Here is a 21,501-nt window from a genome sequence, read left to right as displayed (position 1 = left end):
TGTTCAGTTTTGTAAGATAACAAATACACACCAATTTCTGGCCAATTATGATTTTGTTGGAAAACCACTATTCTTCATTAGTTGAGAGAGGACTGACCTATACCAGCACTTAATAGGAAGGTAGATACATTTTATATGAAGTTACTTCTTTCCATTAGAATCCTTTCAATGTCTGACTTCAACCTCTGCCATGTGAACAGCCTCCTAATTAACAATGCCTGATGAAGAACATCCCAACAAGACACTTTTTCTCACCCCCGCCCTTATGTCAGAAAGGATACTGCGACTGAGAAAACAATGGTTTTCATTCAAGGGCTGATTAACATTGGATTACCAGTGGGCTATGGCTGCATTTGCATTAATTCTACGAGTTTGTTATACAAGAGTTACCCAGAATAAAAAACATAATTTCTGAGCATCAGACCCCATTTTCTAAAAGTTGGTGCTATGCCCATGCAGTCACACTCACGCTGTGCTTGTCTTGTGACTTCACCTCAAATTGCTTTTCAATGCTTTTGTGCCAACCTCTGAAAATGTTCAAGTGTGCCCATGATTTGTTATGCTAATTATAGAACAACAGCACAAATTGCATACACGCATGTCATTAAAGTAACTCATGCTTTCACTAGAGACACTTAAAATGCAGGGCAAACAATGAGTTCTGTAGCTTCCAGACCCAGGGGTACATGATTAACATGCCCCAGATCTGACCTCCTGAGGGAAACAGATTGAAACTTGACTTGGCATTACTGCAAAATGGGTGTTAGTGAATTGGCAGTCCATTTTCACCCTGCCTGAATTTGATTTCCATTGAAGTGAATGCTAAAGATAATCGAGCGGGTTGTAAGATTGGTTGCTAGTTTGCCATTAACCATTTGTGCAACTGTCAAAGTTGAATTTCACTCTCAGTAGCCAGTTTATATTGTTTCACCCCATTTCTTTACAAAATAATCAATGGTCACAAATCAAGTTTGTATTATGTGAATTTCTCGAACAATACATGGCAGAATAATCGAAAGCACAGAAGAGATATACATATCTATAGACTTACTGAAGAAAATAAACTGAAACATCGGGTAGAATTTTCCCTCCGTTGTTGGGGGGGGTGGGGGGAGGTGTTGTGTGGGAGTGGATGGGTTCCCGATCAGTGCCCCTGGTCGGGGGCATGATGCCATTTTACGTGGGCGGGCTTTAATTGGCCCGCCCAGCATGACGTCCGCCCGGAAGTGCTATGCGCTCCCTGTGCAGGTGGGGGGCGGAGAGGATTCCCTGAGCCGGGAGTGCGCTCTCTCGCGCATGCACATGAAAGAGCGCCCAGATCTCCCTGAGGCAAAGTGCTGCCTCAGGGAGATCAGTTCAAGATTCAAACTTTCATTAAAGGCAGAAAAAAAATATTCCTGACATGACCCCTCATGTGACACTGACACATGAGCTGGGACATGTCAATTTCTTTTATTTAAACATTTTACACAAATTTTAATACCTTCAAGAAACCTCGTCTCGCCCGTGGATGAGGTTTCATGTTTTTTCTGAAGGCTGCCTGGGCTCTTCGCCAGCCCACTAACCTTAAGGTTGGACAGGCAGGTCCATTAATCATTTAAATTACTTTTTTAATGGCCTTAATAGGCCTTTGACAGTTCGGCGAGTGCACAGCCCCTCCGAACTAAAAATGTAAATGACGGGGTGATGTTGGGATGCACGCCTGACGTCACCCTGCGTCATTTTACGCGTTGGCGAGCGGGTCCACACCCCGCTCACCGAATGGAAGATGCAGCCCATGGGTTCAAGGGCAAGGAATTTATCTTGTGAAAATGGTGTAAAATATTCTAATGGTTCAGAATTCAGGCCCAATGACCCAATATTTACTTGGCGGGTATTTGAGCAAGAGGGAGGTGTTCTGGCCAGCACGTTGTGGAGTCTGGCTCCACAATGTATCCTTTTTGCCAGGAGGTTCCCCGTTCCTTGTTTAACAGGTTTGGGTCCCTGTTGGGCAGGCACTCTGGAGGAGGCCACAGCCCAGGAGCCCAGCTGGTGAGTCTATGGCTGCATTAGTTTGTGTGATGGGTGGGATTGCTCCCAATTCCTTTTGGTGGTGGGAGGGTGGGGTGGTGGTAGTGAGGTGGGGTGGGGGGGGGTGGTGGGGAGGTGCGTGGAGGGCTGCTGGTGTCGATTGCTGGAGACTGTACGATCTTAGGAGGTGGTGGGGGTTCTGATCATCTCTTGCAGGGAGATCTGCTAGTGTTGTTGGGGAGGGTTTAAACTAGATTGGCAGGGGGAATGGGAACCTGGGGGCAGATTCAGATAGGACAAATTGAGAGCAGGAAGCGGGAGACAGAAAATTAGCGAGTGACACCGAAAGACAGAAGAAGCAAAGGTTAAAAGGTTTACAGCACAGGAATTTGGCAATCCTAAAAGGTATTTATTTAAGTGCAAGTAGTATAGCTAATAAAACTGATGGGCTGAGGGCATCGATAGACAAATGGCAACATGATATAATAGAAATTTGGCTTAAAGAGGAGAAAAATGGCAGCTCAACATCCTTGGATATGGGGTTTTCAGTCAGGATAGAGAGGGGGCTAAAAAGGCATTATTGGCTAAAGAATCAATTACAGCTGTGAGGAGGGATGAATGAATCATGAGGCTATATGGGTTGAGGTCAGAAATAAAAAGGGGGCAGCCACACTACTAGGAGTGTAATGTCGATGTCCAAATAGTGAGAGGGAGATAGAAGAGCAAACATGTAGGCAAATTTCTGAGTGCAAAAACAATAGGGCAGTAATAGTTGGGAACTTCAATTACTCTAATACCAACTGGGATACAAACAGTGTAATAGGCACAGAGGGCACAAAATACTTGAACTGCATTCAAGAGAACTTTTTTAGTCAGCATGTAACAAGCCCAACAAGTAGGGGTGCAATTCTAGATTTAGTCTTAGGAAATGAAGCTGGGCAAGCAGATGAAGTAGCAGTGGGTGACCATTTTGGAGATAGTGACCATAATATAGGTAGATTTAGAATAATTATGGAAAAGGGTAAAGATAGAACTGGAGTAAGAGTTCTAAATTGAGGAAAGACAAATTTTACAAAGCTGAGAGGTAATCTGGCGAATCTAGCGAAACTGGACTTGTTGCAGCTACTTGAAGGGAAATCAGTGATGGACCAATGGGAGGCATTCAAAAGCAAGATTCTACGGGCACAGTGTAGACATGTCCCACAAAGAAAAAGGCAGTATTGCCAAAGCTAGAACCCCCTGATTATCCAGAAGCATACAAGGTAAGATAAAGCAAAAAAAGAAAGCTTATGACAGTGACAAAAATCTTAATACTATGGAAAGCCAAGAGGAGTATAGAAAGTACAGGAGTGAAGTAAATAAGGTAATTAGGAAAGCAAAGAGAGGATATGAAAATATATTGGCAGGAAAAATCAAAGAAAACCCAAAGTTGTTTTACCAGTACATTAAGAGCAAGAGAATAACTAAGGAAAGGGTAGGGCCTATCAGAGATATACACGGTAACTGATGCTGAAGATGCTGGACAGGGTTCTCAAAGAGCATTTTGTTTCTGTCTTCACTAAGGGGAGGGATGATTGTAGAGTGTAATATTAGATATAACAAGCATAATGAGAGAGGATGTACTAGAGGGCCTGGCATCCCTGAAGACGGATAAATCACCGGGGCCAGATGGATTGTATCCCAGGCTGTTAAAGGAAGCCAGGGAGGAAATAGCAGATGTTCTGAGGATCATTTTTCAATTCTCACTAGATAAAGGTGAGGTAACAGTGAATGAAGGTCTGTGAACGTTGTACCATTATTTTAAAAGGGTGCGAGGGATAGCCCAAATAATTATAGGCCGGTCAGTCTGACTTCAGTGGCGGGCAAATTGTTAGAATCAATTCTGAGAGACAGGATAAACTTAGAAAGGAATGGATTAATCAGGGATAGTCAACATGGTTTTGTTTGGGGAAGGTTGTGTCTGACTAATTTAATCAAATTTTTTGAGCAAATAACAAGGAGGATTGATGCGGGTAGTACAGTGGATGTTATCTACATGGATTTTAGCAAGGCATTTGACAAGGTCCCACATGGCAGATTGGTCAGAAAAATAAAAGCCTAAGGGACACAGGGAAATGTGGCAAGTTGTATCCAAAATTAGCTCAGCGACAGGAAACAAAGTATAATGGTTGATGGATGTTTTTGCGAATGGAAAACAGTTTCCAGTGGTGTTCCACAGGGCTCAGTGTTGGGTGCTTTGCTGTTTGTTGTATTTATTTAATGATTTGGACTTAAATATGGGTGGTATGATTGGGAAATTTGCAGATGACACAAAAATTGACTGTGTAGTTGATAGTGAAAAGGATAGCTGTTATCTCCAGAATGATATCAATAGTTTGGTTAAGTGGGCAGAAAAGTGATGCATCAATCCAGAGAAGTGTGAGGGAGGACAAACAAAGTTAGGGAATACACAATAAATGGAAGGATATTGTGAAGGATAGAGAAAGTGAGACACATTGGAGTGCATGTCCCCAGGTCCCTGAAGGTGGCAGGACAGGTGTATAAGGTGGAAAAGTAAGCATAGGGAATGCTTTCCTTTATTGGTTGAGGTATTGAATACAAAGGCATGGATGTGATTATGGAACTCTATAAAATGCTGGTTAGATCACAGCTGGAATTTTGTGTACAGTTCTGGTTGGCACATTACAGGAAAGACATAATTGCTCTGCAGAAAGTAGAGAGGAGATTTACAAGAATGTTGCCAGGGCTTGAAAATTGCAGTTATGAGAAAAGATTGGATAGGCTGGGGTTGTTTTCCTTGTAACTGAGGAGGCTGAGGAGTGACTTGATTGAAGTGTACACGATTATGAAGGACCTAGATGGGGTAGACAGGGATGCCCTGTTTCCCCTAGTGAAGGGGTCAATTACCATGGCAGAATTAAAGTGATTGACAGTAGGATTAGAGTAACATGAGGAAAACTTTCTTCACCCAGAGGGTGGCGGGTGTTTGGAATTCGATGCTTGGCTTGGTGGTAGAAGCAGAAACCCTCAACTCAGTTAAAAGGTACCTGGATCTGCCCTAAAGTGCTGTAACATGCAAGGCTACAGATCAGGTGCTGGAAGGTGGGATTAGAATGGGCAGTTAGTTATTATTTTTTAATTTTTCGGCCAGTGCAGACATGATGGGCTGAATGGCTTCTTTCTGTGCTGTAATTTTTCTATGGTTATATAGTTCCATGTTGTGGTGGCGGTTGAGGGGGGGTGGTGTGATGGTGGGGCGAGGTTTGTGGTGATAGGAAATGGGTCCGATTACTGATCCAGAGGGCAGTCTGAACCTTGATCCCCAATCTAGGGCAAATCCAATAAGGAAAAAAAATCTCTGCATCGGCGTGTCTGATCCCTAATCCCAGGGTGTGTCTGACCATGTTGGAAGGTGGGGGTGGGGGCGGAGGAGGTGCAGGCAATGGTCTGATGGTGGGCAGGGAAATAAGTAAGCTTGGTCAGCTGAAAGAAAACACTCATGTTCTTCTTGGCCCACAAGCTGTGCTATAAAGCCTCCCTCATGAAGCAGTCTTTGTCTTCCTTTAGCTGCTGGATTTCACAAGAAACCCAGCCAGCCAGGGTTGAACCAGATGACAGGTTAACTATCAGACATGCTGACTCATACGAATATTTAAATGGACAAACCACCCCCTTGGAGCAAGATGGTTACCCCTCCTCCCCACCTCCATTGAAATGGGCGATTAAGGCAGATTGGGGGTCAGGTTTGAGATTTTAAAATTTTAACATCCCACCTCATTCTAACCCGCTCTTGCTTTGGGGTTAAAAATTCCCCCAATGTTATTCACATGATCAAATGCTACATATAATGCAGGTGAAATTCATTTCCCTTGGGGAGAATTTTCTCCTCATTGTGGGGGCTGAGCAGGAGCAGGCACGGAGTTGATCACTGTCCGTGATCGGCTGCACGAAGCCATTTTACATGGGTGAGTCAATTAAGGCCCGTCCAGCGTGACGTGCCTCGGCTAATAAAGGCAAGTATCCCATATGCCTTCTTAACCACCTTATCTACCTGTCCCACTACCTTAAAGGATTGATGGACATGCACACCAAGGTCCCTCTGATCCTTGCTACTTCCCAGGGTCTTATCATTCATCGTGTATTCCCGTGCCTTGTTTGTCCTACCCAAGTGCATCATCTCACACTTATCTGATTAAATTCCATTTGTCACTGATCAGCCCATCTGACCAGCCTGTCTATATCATCCTGTAATCTAAGGCTATCCTCCTCACTATTTACCACCCCACCAATTTTCCTGTCATCCACGAACTTACTGATCAACCTCCTACATTCAAGCCTAAATCATTTATATATACTACAAACAGCAATGGACCCAACACCGATCTCTGTGGAACCTCACTGGACACAGGCATCCAGTCATAAAAACATCCCTCCGCCATCACCCTCTGCTTCCTGCCACTCAGCCAATTCTGGATCCAATCTGCCAAATTGCCTTGGATCCCATGGGCTCTTACCTCCGTTATCAGTCTCCCATGTGGGACCTTATCAAAAGCCTTGCTGAAGTCCAAATAGACGACATCAAATGCATTGCCCTCATCTACACACCTGCTCATGCCTTCAAAAAATTCAGTCAAATTGGTTAGACATGACCTCCCCTTAACAAAACTATGCTGACTGTCCTTGATTAATCCCTGCCTCTCCAAGTGTAGATTAATTCTGTGCCTCAGAATTGCTTCCAATAGTTTCCCCTGAGGTTAGACTGATTGGACTGTAGTTCCCTGGTTTAACCCTTCCTCCCTTCTTGAATAATGGTACCACATTGGCTGTCTTCCAGTCCTCTAGGCCTCCTCTGGGCCTGGAGACTTATCTACTTTTAAGCCTGCCAGAGCACTTAGAACCTCCTCCCTTTCAATGCTAATTTCTTCAGTTATATCACAGTCCTTCTGCCTGATTTCCATATCCGCATCATCCCTCTCACTTGTGAACACCGACACAAAGTACTCATATAGAACTCTACCTACGTCTTCCGGCTCTACACACAAATTACCACCATGGTCCTTAATGGGCCCTACTCTTTCCCTAGTTATCCTCTTATTCTTAATGTACTTTACAGTGTCACATGAGCTGGGACATGTTTATGAATTTTAATAACATTTTTTATTTAATTAATAAACCCTTCATGAAACCTCATCCCACCCGTGGATGAGGTTTCATGAGAAATGCAAAGGCCACTTGGGCTCTTCGCCTGCCGGCAACCTTAAGGTTGGACAGGCAGCCCTGACAATTGCTTTAATTAGTTTATTAATGGGCTTAACAGGCCTTTTGACAATTCGGTGAGTCTGGTGTGTGCCCGCCGAGCGGAAGATCAGAATAACACATGGCGACGTTGGGACGCATGCCCAACATCACGGTGCGTCATTTTACGTGTCCCCGCACGCCGACCAGAAACTTCTGCCCCTTCATTTTGCAGCAAGTATAAAATAGCACTGCTTGTTTTTTTTTTATTCAAAGCACAATGTAAAAAATTCACATGTAATCAAACACAATAATACCTTTATCTTAAAACCATTACCAAAGAGGAAAGATGATATTATTTATTACACTACAATCTTTGAGTAAAAGGATCAAAATACTTCGAAAATATATTCATCCCCTGACACCTGGGTCAGGATTTTCCAATGGCCCTCGGCGGGCGGGCCTGGGAGCAGTCAGGAAGTTGACCGCCGCCAACAATTGGGCTCCGGCCATGACTTCACACAGGATGGCCGATTAACGGCCAGCCAGCGTGAAACGTGTGCTGCAGCGCTGCCTGGGTGGAGGTGCTAAAGTTTGTGCATGCATGTGGGCGCACGTAGTAAAAGCTCCCTGAGGCACAGAGCTGCCTCAGAGAGCTGAGGATTTTTAAAATTAAAAATTAAAAATTTAAGTAATGTTAAAAACATGTCCCCTCCTGTGACTCTGTCACATGAGCAGGGACATGTTGTGAATGAAATTTAAAATTTTTATTCCATTTTTATTTGCTGTTGGAAGTCTCATCCTGCCTGCCGAAAAAAATCCAAAGGCTGCTTGGCCTTTTCGCCTGCCTGCCAACTGTAAGGTTGGACGGGCAGTGAAAAATTTCAAATTAAAATTTCATTTAATTATTACTTTAATGGCCTGTTAATTGTCGGCGGGCGTGCTGCCAACTCCCACGCATACCTGCTAACCGAAATATCTCGCGAGTGCGCGACGGTGTCAGGATGCTCGCCCTACGAGTGCGCACCCACCCAACGAGCGCAATATTTTGCCCCTCAAGCTTTTCCATTACTATTTCCCACTCAGAGACACATTAGAAATGTAAAATAATGGCCTGTAGGTATATCTCTCCCTCCAGAATTTACCCTACTGCAATTCAGCTACTTGACTAAGATGTGAGCACCTAACCAAAGAAAATGGGTCATGTTAAATTCTGCTCAATATACTTTTTATTTTAGTACCTCAAAATAAAGTGGATTTTTCCCACAATTACTTACTTTGAGTTACTATTGATTTCAATATAAAATATGAAATCCTGCACATTTTAATTAACAATTTCAAAGCAAAACATAGCCTCAAAGCACTGCTTATCATCTAACCTTTCTGCTTTCAAATTATAGGCTGAAGTTAAAGTTAATGTGAAAACACAGTTTCTCATTAAATGAGTTATTCCTGGTGCCCTGACCAATGTTTATCCCTCAGTCAACATCACAAGAGCAGATTATCTGGTCATTATCACATTGCCGCTTATGGGAGCTTGTTGTGCATCAATTGGCTGTTGTGTCTCCTACATTATAACAGTGACTACACTTAAAAAGTACATCATTGGTTGTAAAGTCGTTTTGGATATCTAGTGGTTGTGAAAGGCACTATACAAATGCAAGTCTTTTTTCCTTCTTTCTATTGTTCTAGAATATAATCATACCTTGGTTGTTGAAATTGTCCTGACAACCGATGCCAGTTCCACTGTATTGTTGAAATCTACTGTCCATACATGTGGCTTCCCAATGAAATACTCAGTGTATGGATGTTGTGATGAAACCTTGATACAAAGGGAAATAATAGTTTCAGCAAAATGTTTTCCCAAAAATTGATTTCAAAATAATGGTGAGCTATTAGCGCTCCCAATTATTTACATGCAAATATCACATCAGGGGCAGATGCACAATTAAACATGAAAATTGCTGCAAAAGATTGGCCTCTCAATTCAATCTTTCTTTCCATTTCTTTCTTTCTCTTCCTGTATTTAATTTGACATTGAATTCACCCACATTTCCTTCTCAGTAACTGTGCTGTTAATTTTAGAATTCTTCAATCTGATTGGTTAAGAAGACACACAGATGTGGGCTCTGATCCGTCAATTCCCTGATGACCTGCATAGGGCTCTGGACCCTTCCCATCTGCAGCAACTTGCAGAGCAAAATATTGTTGACATTAAATGGACTAGGGCATGTCTAAATAATAGCAGATGCCATTCGATGGTTTCCAGGAGGCATAGTTTCACACAGATGAGGAGGAATTTCTTCTCTCAGAGGTTCTTTAATTTTCTACCCCAGAGAGCAGTGGAGGCTGGGTCATTGAATGTATTCAGGCTGAGTTAGGCACATTTTTGATCTACCAAAGGGAGTCAAAGGTTATGGCAGGCAGGTAAGTGGAGTTAAGGTCACAATCATGATCTTATTAAATGCCGGAGCAGGATCAAGGGGCTCAATGGCCTCCTTCTGCTCCTATTTCTTATGTTCTTATAACACTTGGGTATTCATTACAACATACATGAGGTACATTTTTTGAGTTAAAGAGCTTATTAAGAGGAGGACCATCACCATGAGGACTGCAAAGGTTTAAGAAAGGCCACCACCATTTTCTCAGGGCAACTAAGGATGGGCAATAAATGCAGCATTACCAGCATCACATACAGGGTACAAATTAAAAGGAGAACACAGGGTGGATGTAACAGGAAAATTGCCTTAATTATCTTTCCCCTTTTGTTTTACTGTGCGATCAGCTCAAATTTCAATGTATTTAGTGATACAATGGGCACAATTTTTCAACCTGTGGGCGGGTGCGCGCCCAACCCGATCGAGAGTAAAATAGCGCGTGATGGCATCAGGGTGAGTGTCCCGATGTCATTGTGCACTCACACGATATTTCGCTCGGTGGGCGTGCATGGGTGCCGGAGCGGCACCTGCCATTAATTAAGCGTCCACTTAAGGCCCTCAATGGTCCAATCCACTGTGATTTTTCCCTGCCCGTGCGATTTTCTGCTCATCACACGGGCAAAACAGCAGGCGGCCAGCCAACATTCTCATAAACCTCATCCAAGGGCAGGACAAAGAGGATCAGCAGCATTGCCAGTGTGAGTAGTGAGGAGGTTTGGAGATAGTTTGCTGCTGGTTACTTATTGGTATGTGGCAGCTTCATCTCTGTTCGGGGCTGCATTGTTAGCATTTCCAGGCTTTATTGCAGGACTCATTGCTGTCTGCCAAACCACCGGAAAATTCAGACTGTGTGGACCCTTCCAGGTATCAGACAGCCTTCCCTTACTCTGGTAATGGGGAATGTGGTCTCCGCTGGAGGCACCTTCCCTGAGGAGGAAGAGAGGGCAGAAGGGAGAGGAGGCTACATGTCCCTTTGCAGCTTCCAGGGGAGGGACCAGTGGGAGGAGAGGCACAGGCACAAGGGGCACAGGGACAACAGGAAGTCCAAGGCGGAAGGGGCTGCAGAAGATACCACTATCCTGCTGCCAGGATTTACAGGCAGTGATGCAGCTACCTCAATACGTCTGGGGTGCAGTGCCGAAAGAGGCTCCGCCTCTCATGGGAGAGGGTGACTTCCATTTGCCAGAAAATTGGGCTTGAGATCAGCTCCAACTTTGTAGGTGGACACCCCATGCCAGTGGCTCTGAATGTCCCAGTGGCCTTCAACTTCTATGCCTCCGGCTCTTTCCAGGGCTCAGTGGAGGATCTGTGTGGATTCTCCCTATCAGCTGTCCACAGTTGTGTCAAGCTGGTGACAGAAGCTTTGTTCAGGTAGGTGCTGACATTTAGTCATTTCCGTATGGACGAGGCCAGCCAAGCTGAGTGAGCCAGAGGGTTTGCAGCGATTACTGGGTTCCCCCGCATCCAGGGTGCTATCGACTGCAAACATGTGGCCATTAAGGCGCCAGTGGGTCAGCCGGGTGCCTTTGTCAACAGGAAGGGATTCCACTCCATGAGCATGCAGATATTGTGTGACCACAGGATGCAGATTTTGCAAGACTGTGCAAGGTACCTGGCAGCTCCCATGATGCCTACATCCTGAGATGCTCCCAGGTGCCGAGGTTCTTTTGTGTTCCAGCCCGACTGGATGGATGGCTGCTGGGTGACAAGGGCTATCCATTGAAGAGGTGGCTCATGATGCCTCTCTGCCACCCAAGAACAGAGGCAGAGAAGCATTACAATACGAATCATACCTCCACAAGTGCGGTGGTAGAGAGGACCATAGGTCTTCTCAAGATGCACTTCCGATACCTGGACTGTTCAGGGGGTCACAATACCTCCCAAGAGCAGGTGTACTGATAGTGGTTACATGCTGTGCTCTCCACAATCTGGCACTGGAAAGGGGGTCCCACTGGGGGAAGAGAATCTTGACACAGCTGCAAAGGCCACAGATGATGAGTCCAGTAGTGAGTTCGAAGAGCAGCACAGTGAGGAGAATGCTGAGGGTATGGAGGCAGACCTCGGTAACCTGCAGGGAGGCAGGGATGCCTTGATCCAATGCTACTTCAGCTAGGTTACCAAACATCAGCTTCAAATGCATGTCAGGGCTGTCTCATCCATTCCGGATGTCTTAAAAGAACCTTTCATTTGAACCCAAAGAACACTCAGTGCCTGTGCAATAAAGTTCAGAACCACCTAAGTCCAGCATTTCTTACTGGCATTACCTGCACCAATGAAATAAAAAGGTGAAGCATACTCAGGCCATGACGACAAAACACAATTTATGACATTCTGATGGTTCAATAATCTTAACAGAAACATTTCTGGAATTCAACATCAGACCAGTATACATAAAGTAAACAAAAATGAACAGAAAATCACCCCTCACCTGTCCCTCTTGTGCTCATGGTGCCTTGAACTTACGTTTGCCAGTGCTACGTCTAGATGTCCCCCCTCGCTCGCACCAGCATTGGAGATAACCTGCTGACTCTGCTGTTTTGTTGGCCTTGATGGTTTTGGTGGTCATCCTCAGCCTGTGCTGGCCCCACCTGGGAGAGAGCGGCTAGTGCCACGACTGGCATCTCCCCAGTCACCACAGCCTTATTGGATGCCATGGTCACTGCTGGAGGGGTGGAGGAGCTGCTACCATCATCCAGAGCATCCTGAGAGGAGCCTGCAGAGACCAGAGGGAGCTCGTGTGCCAACGTGAAGTCTCTCTGGACCTCCCTGCATACCATTGATGGACAGGCCACTAGCTGGGCTACTGGGTGCCTCATCCATCTCCCACACTGACACTGACCATCTGAGCTCAGTGTCTGCGTGAGGGATTGTAGGTCGGAGCACAACCCCAAGAACCCCACATTCTGTCCCTGGAGCTGCCTCTCCATGAGAGTCGCCACTCTCTCAATGGAGGAGGCAGTGCGCTCAGCCATGATGGTTAATGCAGTGCTCATGTGTCTCAAAGACTCCTCCATCACAGAGACCATGGCACACGTACCCCCATGCATCTCCGTCAGATCCTCCCACGCATCTCGCTGGACATCCAGCATCTGCCACCTAATGGACAACTCCAGAGGCTCATTATAAGCCTTCGACTGAGCATCATCCTGATCCCCTGCAGTCTTCCAACTGCCGGTGCCCTGGGCACTCTCTGCCTCCGCCTGCACATCAAGCGATTGTGAAGTGCCCTCACCAATGTGCACCAAGATGCCCACCAAGGTGCTGGTATCTGCGCTGGTGCCTGCTTCAGAGAGTGGGTGTGACGCAGGTGCAAATGATGCCCAGTGGGTCCTCTGGTGTCAGGGCTGGCCCTTCAGAATCCGGAGAGTGAATGCCTGCTGGAGAACCTAAAAGGGAGAAGAAGGACATGTAATTAGTTAAAGTCATCACACTGTCACTGTGCATGCCAGGCACCCTGGTGAGACAATGGAGATCTGCATCATGGTGCCCTCGTCTTCCAGTGATCAATGGGGGCTCCAAGTTCGAAGCTCACATCAATGAAGAGACTACACTAGAATGGTGCATAATCCAAAATTCTCACCTTTGTCTGGCACCCCCACCTCTCCATGCCCGGTTGCATGTGGAGTGAGCCGGCTCTCGAGCTCCAGGGCTTCTTGCTCATATCTTGAGAGAATTAGGAGGCTAGCAGGGTCTCCGCTGGTCTGTGAGCTTTCAATATTGTTGTGGGCTGTCTTCTCCTGAAACAACAGAGGAGCACTGATTAGTCCACTCTCTACCTGCAGCGCCATTGCAGCCTGGCCAACCCCAGCTGAGGAGCATCTGACAGGGCACTTCCAAGTCGTGGCCCTCAAGCCACAAGTAACTCAGTCCAAGCAGCCAGGGCTCACCCCCTTGGCCAGCTCCGGTGTGATTGACAGTTGGCACTCAGACTCTAGCACACCTGAGGTCCACTGGGAGACGGCCAGGCCTTAACACATCTGCACACTGACCCATGCCAACATGGTGCTCACCCTTCCTGAGCACAGCAGGTCACTGAAGCACTTCCAGCACTGCACCCAGGAGCGCTGCACCATGTCACGACTGCTGACCAGTGCTGCCACCTCCGCATATGCACTCTTGGTGAGGTGCGGTGGCTTCCTCGTCCCATCCTTGGGGACAAGGGTGTCCCTTCTGGCAGCCAACTCTTCCAGGAGGATGGTGAGGCACTCATCAGTGAAGCGGCAGGGGTGAGTGCCCACCCACCCTGCCCTCCTGCCTATCGTGTCCAGCTGCACTTGGGTCCACAGTGTTGGCTCAGGGGATGTCCTCCAGGGCAGCCTTCCAAGGGCTGCCGGGGCCGCTTTTAAAATGGCCGCCGGGTTGCCAGAGGCTGGCAGGCCATGTGGAGCCGCGTTTCACGCTGGGTGGGCCTTAATTGGCCTGCCAGTGTGAAATCAGTGTCTGGGCCTGACTGCGGGCAGCAGTCTGTTTCATGGCCACTCTCAGGCCCACCCAGCGTGTCTGCCCGATGAGGGGAAAATCCTGCCCAATGAGTTCTGAATTGGTTATGGGCTATTTTGGGGCTTGTAATTAATGGGGTGTACCTAGCATTTGTCCCAAAGAGGAGGCCTGAGATGTCCTTGTATTAGTTCTTGGGCCTCATTTGCCGAATTTGGATGAGCTGCTAGCACCTGTCTCGCCTCCACAAACAACCCTTCCATCTTACCCATTTGAATGGCGTGCAAATTTCTTTGTTGGTCGAAAGTAATTCTGAAATGAGATGGAGGCAACAGCAGTAGGGTGGTGAGTGATTGTGAAGACCGTGGCTTTAGGGAACCAATCCTACTCCTCTTGGTTCCATAGCAATGTTTTAAAAAATGGCCTTTTATTAGCTTCCTGCTCTTAATGCAAGTTCTTGTTGTTGTTCTTAGGCTGCATGGGATTAGGTGAGTAGGTCGGGTATTTCTCACGTGTCGGCGCAGACTCGATGGGCCGAAGGGCCTCTTCTGCACTCTGTGATTCTGTGCAGTGGTTGAATCCTGAAAAGGACAAACCTAATGCCTGCTTAATTAGAGTTCTTTGAAGGAGTCACTTGTGCTGTGGATAAAGGGGAACCAGTCGATGTGCTGTACTTAGATTTCCAGAAGGCATTTGATAAGGTGCCACATCGAAGGTTATTGTGGAAAATAAAAACTCATGGGGTAGGGGGTAACATATTGGTTTGGATAGGAGATTGGCTAGCTAACAGGGAACAAAGAGTAGCCATAAATAGGTCTTTTTCTGGTTGGCAAGATGTAACGACTGGTGCTGGGGTCTCAATTTTTTACAATTTATATAAATACTTTGGATGAAGGTATGGTTGCTAAATTTGCTGATGACACAAAAATAGGTAAGAAAGTAAGTTGTGAAGAGGAAGTAAGGAGGCTACAAAGTGACACAGATAGGTTAAGTGAGTGGGAAAAGTCCTGGCAAATGGGGTATAATATGGGCAAATGTGAAATTGTCCATTTTCCGAGGAAGAATGAAAAAGAAGCATATTATCCAAATTTTGAGAGATTGCAGAGCTCTGAGATTTAGAGGGATCTGGGTGTTCTAGTGCATGAATCACAAAAAGCTAGTATGCAGGTACAGCAAGTAATTAGGAAAGCTGAAAAAATGTTATTGTTTATTGTGACAGGAATTGAATACAAAAGTAGGGAGGTTATGTTTCAGTTGTTGGTGAGACTGCATCTAGAGTACTGTGTACAGTATTGGTCTCCTTTTTTAAGGAAAGATGTAAATACATTAGAAGCAGTTCAGAGAAGGCAAGAATGGCCGTGTTGACTTATGAGGAAATGTTGGACAGGTTATGCTTGTATCTACTGGAGTTTAGAAGAGTAAGAGGTGACTTGACCGAAATCTTTAAGATCCTGAGGGGTCTTGACAGAGTGGATGTGGAGAGGATGCTTCCCCCCTGTGGGAGAACCTAGAACTAGGGGTCACTGTTTAAAAATAAGGACTCATTTAAGACAAGGATGAGGAGAATTTTTTTCTCTCAGAGGGTTATGAGTCTTTGGAGCCCTCTTCCTCAAAAGGAAGCAGGGTCTTTGAATATTTTTAAGGCAGAGCTAGATAGATTCTTGATTAACAAGTGGGTGAAAGGTTATCGGGGGTAGGTGGGCGGTTACAATCAGATCAGCCATGATCTTATTGAATGGTGAAGCAGACTTGAAGGGCTAAGTGGCTTCTCCTGCTCCTAGTTCGTATGTTCATATGTCCAATCATTCCAGACCAATGTAAGATGGCCTAAAATAGGCTCCTGAGTACATAAATAAGGGATGTAATGCTTGGAAAATGGTCAAGCCCAAATTCAGGTACACACACCAATTTACATTTATGGATGTCTTACAAGCATTCTTGGGGTGCAGGATATTGGTTCTTAAAACTGGGCCTCACTGTACCTGATTTATCCCCATAAACTGGGTGCAATAAGGTCCAATTTCTTCCTGAATGTGATTTTATATATTTTTAATCACTGTCTCAAAAACCATGACTTCTATTTGTCTCATGATCAGTAACGTTGGGTAAATTGTATGTAAGTTAATTAGTCCGCATGGTGGTCTGTCAATCATCCAAAACAGAATTCATTTCTTTTTCTCCGCTGGCTGCATAAGAGATGGCATTGAGCAGAGAAAAAAATCAAGTTGCCCATCAAAAAAGGATCCTGGTCTCTGATGAGAGATGAGTGGGTCCAGATGGCATTGGTTTTGTATCTTGTTACATAAATGCAAAAATGGTATAATTTTAAAATGGGATTAGTACAGTACTTGCATGTACATCTGTGGTCATCACAACACAGTGCCCCAGTGGGAACATGAAAGGGATAATAGATAGGTGCATTGGAAGTTACGCAAATTACTACTTCTTACAGCGGTGCTTATAATTTTCTTGCACCATTTAACCACTTCTTTTTGTTCTGTACCACTGTTGCTAGTACAAGAGCCAGTGTTAACAACAAATCTGAAATCAAGGCCATGGATACTGCAAGGAATCTATCATGTCAAATGGCTTGTTATGGTTCATATTCACTCAGCAATTAGCATTTTCACTGCCCCTGGGCAGATTCGCAGTACCTGTGCTCATGCAAACCAGACTATACGTAGTAAGTATAGAAATTCTTGAGATGCCACCAAATTACTTGCCTCCCTTATGTTCTCCCACTGTCAAAGCAAATTGCCTGTTAATAATCCCTTTTATTAACAATGCATCATATTTGCACTGCAGATTTAAGAAAAGCATATTCGTGCAATCAGATATTCTTAAATTTTGGCTTGTAGGATTTCTGTACCTGATGCAGTATATTTTATATTATTGGGCAAGGTTTATCCACTAAGCTTTCCTTGTAGTCAGATGCCTCCTCTGGCACAGTTTTCTGATGTAGTATGCCTAACAATGCTGGAGCTTATTTCAGGTTGTTGAGACACTAACAGTTTAAACTCTCTTCATGCAGAGTGTTTCTACTATAAGCTAACTGATAACAGAGACACAAGGCTGCATAACCATTATAAACTGTACAACAAGAGAAATTGAATGCCCAGGCAGAACTATCTAATTTTTCACAATAGGAAATGAAATAACTGATTGCATGTGACAAAGATGTCACCGTATCATACATAATATCTGCATCTTATTAATTACAGTGCCACCGAAATACATTATCATGCATAAAATCTGATATTTTACTACATGGTAAAATGAAACATCAGAAATATTGTTGTTTTATTTGTGTAAACCTTCTGGATCAGGTTCATTAAACTGAAGGGATATGCTTTGCTATGTCCTCTCAATTACTGTCTTACATCTTTCTGCTGCAGCAAAGCAATTAACATTTTGGATTTCAACCACAGTATCCATCTTAAAGTCATAAATTCAGAATTAAACAACAGTGGCATATTGTTATTCCGTCCATTGAGGAGTGTTATTTATGCATGCATTTTCACATTAACTATTGATAGGGGCACGATTTTTCTCCCAAATCCACCATTTCTTCAGATTTTTTAAAACAATCCTAACAGCAGGTGCTGTACTGATGCTAAAGATAAGATATTAAGAGAAGATGTGCCATAAAGCTTATTATAGATCATGTAGGGAATGCATTTAATCTTCTGAAGTTAGTAGCTATTTTGCTGCAGTGCATGTCTCTGAGGTTTTCAGGCAGTTCATTTGAGGGAGGAATGTAAACAGGAGAGAGAAACGGATTGTGATGAATTAGAAGAAGAACAAGAGGGAAAAGCAAAGGGAAATGAAGTTTGATATGAGAGGAAATAGGAAAAGTACAACAGCAAGGAAAGTAGTTGGTCATAAAAAGAGATTGGAAAAGAGCAACTGGCCCATTCAGACATGATATGGTCTATGTCCACCATCAACCTACCTCTCCCCTCCCCTTCAAGCAAACGGGCCAACTTACCAGCCAATTTGCCTTGTTAGGATGTAAAATTGGTCAACAATTTGCTATTGCCTGACTTGTCCTGCAGCTCAAGATCAATTTCACCCCTAGTATTTTGTAAATCACCATAACAACAAGTTAACTTTAATTATTTTGAAAGAAATCCAGGAAAACCTGCAGGCCTGTGATTATGAGTTTCAATGAAACAGAAAGCTGGTTTATACACTGAAAGCTATTTGAGATTACTGCAAAGTAATGTATCCCATAAAAGCAAATCTGTTCCCTGCAGCTGCTGGCTGCACAAACTGATATCAGAGTACTTTGTGCTGCAGTCAAGACTAAATGACTGAGCTGACTCACAGTAGAGCTGCTCATCAATCATTGAAACCTGGTGTGGACAACTAATATATTTACGATAACCCAAATATGCTAATAGGCCTGTATAATAAAATGAGATGACAGCAAGACCACAAATACAGATTACCCATAACTTTAATGATGGTTAACTGAAGCCACAATTATCCTTGTGGCAGGAAATTTTAAAGCAATCAACATGGCCAATATGAATTAGAGTTTATGACCAGGCAAATATCAGAAAATGGGTCTGACAGTGAAACTATGGCCAGGATTTTTCCCTTGTCGGGCAGGCTTGGTGGGAGCAGTTGGGAAGCTGACCGCCGCCCGCGATCGGGGCCAGACTGCGATTTTACGTTGGAGGGCTTCAGCGCTCAGTGCTGCCTGTGGGGGGGGCGGGGGGATGAGGTTTCGCAAAAAATGCAAAGTCCACTTGGTCTTTTTGCCTGCTAGCCAACTGTAAGACTGGACAGGCAGTGAAAAAGTTAAATCAATTACATTGTTAATGGCCTTAATAGGCTTTTTAATTGTCAGCGGGCGCGCTGCTGATTACCGCGTGCACCTGCCGACTGAAATATTGTGCGAGTGTGCGATGATGTCGGGACGCTCACTTAACATCATCTCGTGTCATTTTACGTTCGAGTGGGTCGGGCATCCGCCTGTCCACTCAGCGAAAAATCCTGCCCTATAATTGGCACAGGATGCACACCTATTCCTAAAATGAATAAGGATCACAGTTTCATAACCAGAACTAGGCAAGTGAACCACAGTGAAGCAGCCTTTAGACAAGAAAACTATCACCTTTTGAGGTGATGAGTGATCAAGTGACATTTTAAATCTGTAATTATTGTTTCAGTCAATTTCCTACTTAAAGAGATGACATGCGAGCTAATATTTCCATGAGGTGAGTCATGCTGCTTTAAAGAAGTGTCTGTAGAGAAAGTTACATGCAGGTTTCCGGGGTCTGCTTATTTGCATGGTATAAAACCTGTGTAAAACAGCAGTTGAAGTGAAACCAGAACCCACTGCGGTACCCCTCCCGATCTGTGCAGGCAGAAAAGCTTGCTTTTAACATCCTGATAATCTTTTCAATGACCTATCTAGTAGTGGCACGTGCCTCATTGTAGTGGTCTTTTGTTGCTGTTGCTGTTGCTGTTGCTGTTTGGGACTTTCTTAGTGTAGTATAAAGGGTTAACAGATGGGATATGCTAATGTATGACATAGATGATGATGTACCACTAATATCAGTCAGCCATGTGTTAGACACTCTCTCGAGAAGCTGGAATTATAGCTAGGAGCAACGTGTCTACTCTGTAATCTGTTTAAATTTAGTACTAGTAAATAAGTGTTCAGCAGATACAAAGTATGTCTACAGTTTGTCTAAGACGGTCCAAAGTAGAAGGACTCATCTCAGAACACTTAGTGGAGTTAATAACCATAGGAGCAGGGAGCTTGTTTGGTCACCTATAAATCTTCTGTCAATTTGATTCTTTTCACTAAAGAAGTCAGCAAGGGTCAAATGATGAAGTAGGAACACATCAATGACAACTTCCTGCATAACATGTATTGACATACAAGACCTTTTGATTGTTATCATATACAATGTGAACATTGAGGCAATAGAAGCCCTTCCTTTTGATGTAGTCATGTGGATGTTCTGTAAGTTTTCTCAATGCAATGGGAATGCTATTGATTATATCCTAGGCCTTGGAGAAGCTAGAAGGTCCATAAAAACAACATGGTTCTATTTCGTGATTACCTTGCTGTAGCGCCAAAGGTGATGGATTAGCCTGCTCTCCTTGAAGGGCATGAGTGATCTAATGAATGCGTGCCTCTACTCCTGCCTGGCTCTGTTGCTATCTGAAATTACCCTTAGCCATAGAAGTTCGGGATGGTGAACACTTCATAGCCATTGACAAGACAGAGTGGGAAGATAAGCATAGCTTCCTGCAGCAAATCAAAGATGTAGTATTGTGATGAATATTGTGATGTAGTTCTGATAAAGAGTCATATAGACTCAAAATGTTAACTCTGTCTTCCTCTCTGCAGATGCTGTCAGACCTGCTGAGTTTTTCCAACAATTTTTGTTTTTGTTTCAGATTTCCAGTATCTGTAGTATTTTGCTTTTATGTAGTATTGTGCCTTTGCTGGTTTGCATTCTACCTATGCACAGCTCCTCAGAAAGTTCATCATAAGACCTGTGGTGCCATATATCCAATGGGGGCATGATCTGTTGTGGACTACATCCTTCTTACTCTCTTTAGCTCTATCCTAATTTTTTTCTCTCTTCCTCTATGATAATGGTAATGTTGTGCCCATGGGCAATGCCATACCTACTCCTGAGAATCCCTGACTACAGAGGAGTCTGAAAATATGCCAGTGGGCTGGCACTGTTAGAAATAAGTGCAGGAGCTTGAAGGCAAGAAATACAATAAAAATTGATCTCCAGTGGTAGAAATGAGTATTTAAGCCCTCCAGAATCTTAACTTCAAAAATGTCTCAATTCTACCTTGGTCAACTGATCCTGGAAGCTACTGCACCTCATGTATCTTGCTCTAGGTTACCCTGTTTGCATTAGGAGGCCAAACAAAGGAAACCAACAGCTGCTACACCACTGGCTTTCACTCTCATAGAGGCTAAAGAGGTCAGTGGACACTTGGTATGTGGATCACAAAAGACTCAAAAAATACAGGAGAACTTGGGAAAGGCATTTTAATGGTGCAAAATGGACTGAAACATTTTCCACCCAGTTTACTCGCGTGGCTTATTATGCATTGCTAATGTGTTGAAAACGCTGGAGAGATTTCCACCCCAAGAATTTAATCGCTGGCCAAAGGGATTTAAAATGTACATCAGTTCCCCTGCTGAATGATGCTGAACAGTATAAAACCATGAGCCAAGCTGCAAATGCCTTTACACTGCATGAGAAATTACTTTTAATTCCATTCAAACAACTAATAGCTGGTAAGTGAATATAAACTTAAAAACCTAAAGGACTGCATCATGGGATGTAGCATATGAACGTTTAACATGTCAATTTGAAATTTTCTGCTATTTTAG

General features: G+C 44.2%; 1 protein-coding gene across 1 annotated transcript in view; it reads right to left on the bottom strand.

The window, feature by feature from the left end:
• LOC121293660 (alpha-1,6-mannosylglycoprotein 6-beta-N-acetylglucosaminyltransferase B-like) overlaps window positions 1-21,501 on the bottom strand; it is a 1,251,241-nt gene that overhangs the window by 16,362 nt on the left and 1,213,378 nt on the right. Inside the window, exon 24 of the mRNA XM_041216828.1 lies at window positions 8,951-9,067. Within this exon, the coding sequence (XP_041072762.1) occupies window positions 8,951-9,067 (117 nt within the window). The remainder of the gene's footprint in view (window positions 1-8,950; window positions 9,068-21,501) is intronic.

Source organism: Carcharodon carcharias, chromosome 22 (assembly GCF_017639515.1).
Source record: "Carcharodon carcharias isolate sCarCar2 chromosome 22, sCarCar2.pri, whole genome shotgun sequence".
Lineage (NCBI taxonomy): Eukaryota > Metazoa > Chordata > Chondrichthyes > Lamniformes > Lamnidae > Carcharodon > Carcharodon carcharias.
This window is presented reverse-complemented; position numbering and strand designations above follow the sequence as displayed.